The 6,000-nt window shown below is 50.9% G+C and overlaps 1 protein-coding gene across 1 annotated transcript in view; it reads right to left on the reverse strand.

The window, feature by feature from the left end:
* MAP6 (microtubule associated protein 6) overlaps positions 1-4,969 on the reverse strand; it is an 88,756-nt gene extending 83,787 nt beyond the window's left edge. Inside the window, exon 1 of the mRNA XM_067750389.1 lies at positions 3,306-4,969. Within this exon, the coding sequence (XP_067606490.1) occupies positions 3,306-4,216 (911 nt within the window). The 5' untranslated portion in view covers positions 4,217-4,969. The remainder of the gene's footprint in view (positions 1-3,305) is intronic.
* Positions 4,970-6,000: the final 1,031 nt, after the last annotated feature.

The following is a 6,000-nucleotide window of genomic DNA, read 5'->3' on the forward strand; positions in this document are numbered from 1 at the left end:
GTCATACGAATGTATTGAAAATCAACTTCATGATTGAGAATAATTCTAAAGATACCTCAGATACCGCTTGAATGCAAAAAGTCTCAGGCTAGTGTGGATAGGTTATGAATTAAATGAACTGTTGAACAGGGAAGGTTTCTCAAAACCATAGCGTCAAAGGACATTTGATGTTATCTACTGATTGTACATTGCAGGAGGAAACCAAATAGCATGTATATGACTCTGGATGCTGAATATATATTTTATATTATGTACCAATATATCAAGCTGATGGGTTGTATATCCTTTCTCTATTTAAGCAAACTGCTCACACTGATGTTACATGACAGATGTCATTTGTAAAGCCCATGAGATGAACCAGTCACCATGGTGTAAACCACCATGATTTATGTAGAGCGGCAGTAGAAAAGGATTTGTCAGATTATCAGTGAAATGTAGCCCAGCTTGGCTTCTAAGGTGATGTAAGGCTCATCTACAGAAGACATGGAACATACTTAAATTCAGGAGATATTTAGAATCCTAGCAAGGAAAAGGATGTGAGAGAATAGGGGGGAAGAAACAATCAATGTTCCAGATAAGCCTATAATTTCCAGGCATTTTTTTCTTTATTGTATACTTAATTAATTGATTATCTTATTTCTTCATATCTACTTTCACCCAAAGTGCATTTCCCTATTATTAGTTAATTTTTCTTCTGGAACAAAAAATAATGTTAAATTTCACATCAAATTTGTCGAGTACTTAAATTGTCCATTAAAGAAATTGATGTTTCTTAGCAATACTCATTCTCTTAGTGCTTCAAAACCCTTCTGATGATACAGCAAAATGGAACGGCTGATCCCAAAGTCATATGCATAATTAAATTTTACAGAAGACTCAAATTAGAAAAAAATGTTTTTTGAGGTACACAGAGATTTTTCTTGACAGGTTGATGAAATTCTGATAGCTATGAAAAATAATCATTCTTACCAGCTGCAAGAGCATAGCCTGCCCCTATTCAATCAAATCACTTGCAGGATGTGTGTAATTCTAACTGTAAAGCATGACATGCTTACTGCACAGTTAAGGTGTTGTTTGGGAGGAAAGAGCCTACACAGAACAAAGGTACAACCCAAAATATTTGGAGTGAGTTGTGTCTGAAGGGTGGTTTACGCCCTGACTGAACCATCATTTACGAACAAAGCAAGTCCTACCAGCCTGGAAACATAAACTGAGTAGGATCATCAAATGAGATTTGAGAATCTGGATCTCTCTTGATTGGCATTGACTGTATTGAGGTGAGGAGAGGTAGATTCTGTCTGGTAGGTGGCAAGGTTCCACCTGCCGCAGGGTGGTAGACTGCGAGTAGGATGATGAAGAGGCCAGTCCAGAAATCTGTGATGTTAGGCCAACCTTAGGGTTCTTAGGGAACAAAGGTAGGGCCTTGTAAACAACAAAGCCATGACAGAGTCATAAGATTGTATCCTGGCTTTGTTTTTTTATTCCCCTTGCTTATTTGTTTCCTTTCTTTTCTTTTTGATTCTCCTTGGTAACAGCATAAAGATTTTGTGAAAATTCCACCTTCTCATAGCTAGAACCAAGGAAAAGGATCCATGTCCTTGCCTGACCCAGAGCTTTAAAAGGAAGTGGTGTATTCCTGGGGGACCAGTGTGGTCATGATAACAAGACACCAAGAGACAAATGCCAGGTGGGAGGTAGAATTCAGGAAGAAGGAATAGGGGCCAATTGATTAACTGCCCCTTTTCATTGGGAAATGCTTTCCAGAGGTAATACCTGAGTGGGGGGCAGATTTTGCCTTAACAAGAGAGGATGTCTATCAATGCTATTCTTCCTCAGCATAAGAGGGAGTGTTTGTCATATTTAATGGAGAAGGACATCAGTCTGATGAGGCTATATATACAGTCCTGGCAAAAGACACTAACTCTGCAGTCCTCCTGTCCACACCCTCCTGCAGGAAGGAGGCAACTGGCTGTGGCATTGATGAAGGACCCCATAAGCCACATTTTGAACACCTCTAGCTCAATTACTCATCGTGTACATCTTCTTCCCCAGAGACCCCAAACCCAATGCCACATATTCAGAGTCAACAGTGATCTGTCAGCTAATTGTTTCCATTTGAAACATAAGGGCAGGACTGAAAGCTAAGCATTCAGAAATACATATTAAATGAATGAAGGGTGAGAAAGCAGACTGGAAGGACTGAGGCTGCAGCAGAGGGAGAATTCTAGAAAAAGAGAGAGAGAGAAAGAGAATGAATGAATAAATATGCTCTGTGGAAGGCATTCATTTAAAGGGAATTTAAATGTGCTGAAGAGGGGGTTCTTGGTGGTAACAGAATGAGAACCACATTTGGCAAACATGAAAGGAAAGGAGATGCATCAATAGGGGAGAAGGCTGGAAGTGTCTGGGAAGTGGAAATCAAAATAATGAGGCATCATGTAGAAGGCTGGAATGGAACCAAGATGTACTAATTACCTACCATGTGCCAGGCATAATTCTCCTCCTGAATCATCTCATTTAATCTTCAAAATGTCTAGCACAGTGCTTAGCATATAGTAGGTGCTCAAAAATATGTTGAGTATTTAATATTAAATCAATACATGAGCAAACAATCTAAGCGAAGAATCTATTATCCATCACGTCTTACAGATAAGAACCCTAGGCCAAGAAATGTTAAGAAATTTGCCCAGTGAGTCACAGCTAGAGGTGTAAGGAATCTGCCTTCAGCATAAGTGGCTGAAAGAGGAGGGTGCTCTATAAGGGACCGGCAGGGAATCTAGAAAAGGGTGTGGTGCTTGGTGGTCTCCCAGGGATTGAGACAGAGGGGGTAAGAATGAAGGGCCAAGTGAACCGGGCTAGGGAGGAGGGGAAGGGGGAGAGATCACTCTTCTTTGGGGAGGATTGGCCATGCAGGAAGGCACGGAGGCCCTTGGGCGGCAGCTGAGCCAGCAAGGGGCAGCATCCAGGCTAATGCAGCCAGTGAGTTGGGTGGGGCAGAATGGAAGCACAGCCAGTGAAGAAACTGCAAAGGTCTCTGTTGGGCAGGCAGGGACTCGGGTTGGGGCAGAGATGGGGAAAAGATGGCTGAAGTGGTTAAGTGAAAGACTTTGGCAAGATGGGATGGATAATACTAACAGCTTTCACAAAAGAAAGAGCCAAAGAGCAGTCGGCCAGGGCTGGGGAGGGGGAGAGGGTGTGTTCTGGGCTGGAGGGGGAGGATGACAGGGAGGCCTGCGATGCAGAGAATCTGTGGTAAAGGGTAAGGATGACCAGCCCCGTGGCCTGAGCTACGGGCTGCGTCTCACCTGTAAGAGCTGCTCACGGCACTCGCCACCTCTTCGCGGATTTGCCTGTTGAGGGCGTCGGCCGCCGCACGCCCCTTGCCCCCCTCGGGGCCCGTGGCCTGGACCTGGGCCTGGGCTGCGGGCAGCAGCGTCTGCTCGTGCCCCAGCCCCTCGGCGCGACGCACCATCCAGGCGGGCCCAGGCTTCTTGCGTGTGTCGCGCTCTTCCGCACTGGTTGATCTTCCAGCCGCAAGGCCACCTGCTCCTCCAGGGGCCGCCTCCTGCTCCTGGGCCTCGGCGGCGGCCTGCACCGGCCAGCGCTCCTGGCTCTGCGGCCGGCGCTGAGGCGCCCCGAGCACAGGCGCCGCCGCCTGGGAGGACGTGGGGATATGCACCGGCTTGGGAATCCACGGGTGGTCCCCGCGTCGCGGCAGCGGCCAGGCGCGGAAGTCCTTCTGGTACTGGGTCTCGCGCTCAAAGGGCGCGTCCGAAGGCTGGTACTCGCTGCGCGGCCGGCAGCTCGGCTCCGGCCGCTGCACCTTCCAGGCGCGGTAGTCTTGCCGCATCACCGAGTCCGCGGGGCCCGCGCTGGAGGTGGAGCCGGAGCCGGAGCCCGGTCCCGGGCCGCTCCGGCCAGAGGTGGCCCCAACCTCGCGTTCGCCGCTAGGCCCCGGCGCCGGCCCTGTTGCCCGGGCAACCACATCCCCTTCGCCTTGGGCCGGCTGCGTTTCTATGGCGACCGCGCGCGCCGAGGGGGGCGCGGGCGCCTGCTGTGCAGGCTGCGCCGGCTGCTGGTGCGGCGGCTGGGCGCCCGGGTGCTCGGTGGCCTCCGAGTACTTGGTGAAAACCAGCGGCACGGCGATGTCTGCCTTGTCCAGCTGGTTCCAGAAGCGGGCGATGCAGCAGGCGCGCGTGATGCACGGCCACGCCATGGTGCTCGCCTCAGAGCTAGTCCTCCCTCTTCTTGCTCGTTTCTAAAGCAAGTTCCTAATCTTCCTCAGCCCCCTGGCCCTCGTCCGGCCAATCTGGTTCTCACTGTGTTTTCCTTGGTGGCCTGAGCTACCGCCCCCTCCTACCTCAGAGAGCACCCGGGAAGGTTGCGTGGGCAGAGCTATCACTGAGAAAGTCCGTAAAGTCCCTCGATGCCCGGCTGTAAACGCCTCCGGGAGCCGCCGCACAGGTCTCGGGAGCGCGGTCTGCTGTAGGCTGCGCAGCGTGAGACACCGCGTCCCGGGTCCCCAGGCGAGGGCGTCTGGGACGCGCCCCTCCCTGCGGCTGCTGCGGCGCTCAGACCCCTGCCAAGCAAGGCAACGCGAGGCGAGGTGACTGCAGGCTTAAGCCATGGCGCAGAGGAAGGGCCGGGCAGTGTGGCCGCAGGGGCCGCGGACAAAGCTCTATCTTCTTCCCGCCGGCGTCCAGTCGCAGCCGGCCACCTAGCAGGGTTCAGAGGAGATCACCTCTCGAGGAGACCGAGCATTGCTGCCGCCACCGCTGCTCCCAATGATGCTGCAGCCGCCGCCGCCGCCGCTGCTGTCTCTGCTGCGGGGAAGCGGCCCCACCCTTTTCTGCCGGTCAGTAGAGCGGGGGAAAAATCCAGGAAAGATGCTGAGAGATAGAGCGATGCAGAAAAAAAATCACCTGCTGTCGTCAGCGCGCGCTGCTGGGAACTCGCCCTCTCTCTTTTCCCTCCTCCCTCTGATCTGGCAGCTCCTCCCTCTTCAGTTCCTAGGCAACAACAGAATCTGGGGCCTAGGTAGGTTCAAGTACCAGGCTCCTTATGACTTGCTGTCCTTACACTGGTTGCTTCCCAACTGGGAGCCTCAGGCTCCTCTTCTGTGAAATAGGGTCAAACATGTGGGAAGGGGGGGGGGATTCAGTTTAAAAATACGGAGGAAACCCCTAGTGAAATGTCTGTCCCAGAATATAGGTTTTTTAAAAAGGAAGTTCCTGTTATTGGCCAAAGTCTCTGGCCTGGATTTGAACCCCTTTGGCTGGCTTCTGATCCAAGCACTTGTCAGTCTTATCCACAGACCTTGCTCAGATGTGGGAAGAGGAACCTGCAGACTGATGGTACCTTAGCTGTTCCCTTCCTAGGGGACCCTTGGAGGAAGGGACGTCTTACAGCTTCCCAAGAACCATCCAATCCCTGTTCAGCCCAGGGGCCACACTGGAGGGGAGACAGTGAGAAGTAAATTCTTGAAAGGGGCCTAAGTGGGGAGGTCAGGGAGGGTGGGAAACAGCGAGATCGTGTCCTGGGAAAGGGTAGGCCTGACATGCAGTGGCTTTCTGCTGTATTCCTGACCCCTAGCCTTTGCTTTTCTTCTACCTGGGAGGCAGAAAAATTTTGGGGTCAGATGTTCCTGCTTTGGCTCTGATACTTCCTACCTGTGTCACTTGGACAAGTTGGGTCATCCCTGAACTTCAGTCTCCTCACCTATAGAATGGAGGAAATAATAGCTACCTCAAAGTGGTTTTGTGAAGATAGCTAAGGACTCAGAGCAGAAGCTATGAGTCAAATCAGATCCCAGAGGATTCAAATCCTGGCTTTTCATGCCTTAGCTCATGGCCATGGGCACATCACTGCAACTTTCTGACCTTTAGTTTCATCTTTGAATGGGGGTGCCAGCTCTCAACTCACAAGGTTGTTCTGAGAATTAAAATGAGATAATCACTAAAAGTGCTTACCACAATATCTGGAATCTACTAATGGCTCAAT

Source organism: Pseudorca crassidens, chromosome 9 (genome assembly GCF_039906515.1).
Source record: "Pseudorca crassidens isolate mPseCra1 chromosome 9, mPseCra1.hap1, whole genome shotgun sequence".
Classification (NCBI taxonomy): Eukaryota; Metazoa; Chordata; class Mammalia; order Artiodactyla; family Delphinidae; genus Pseudorca; species Pseudorca crassidens.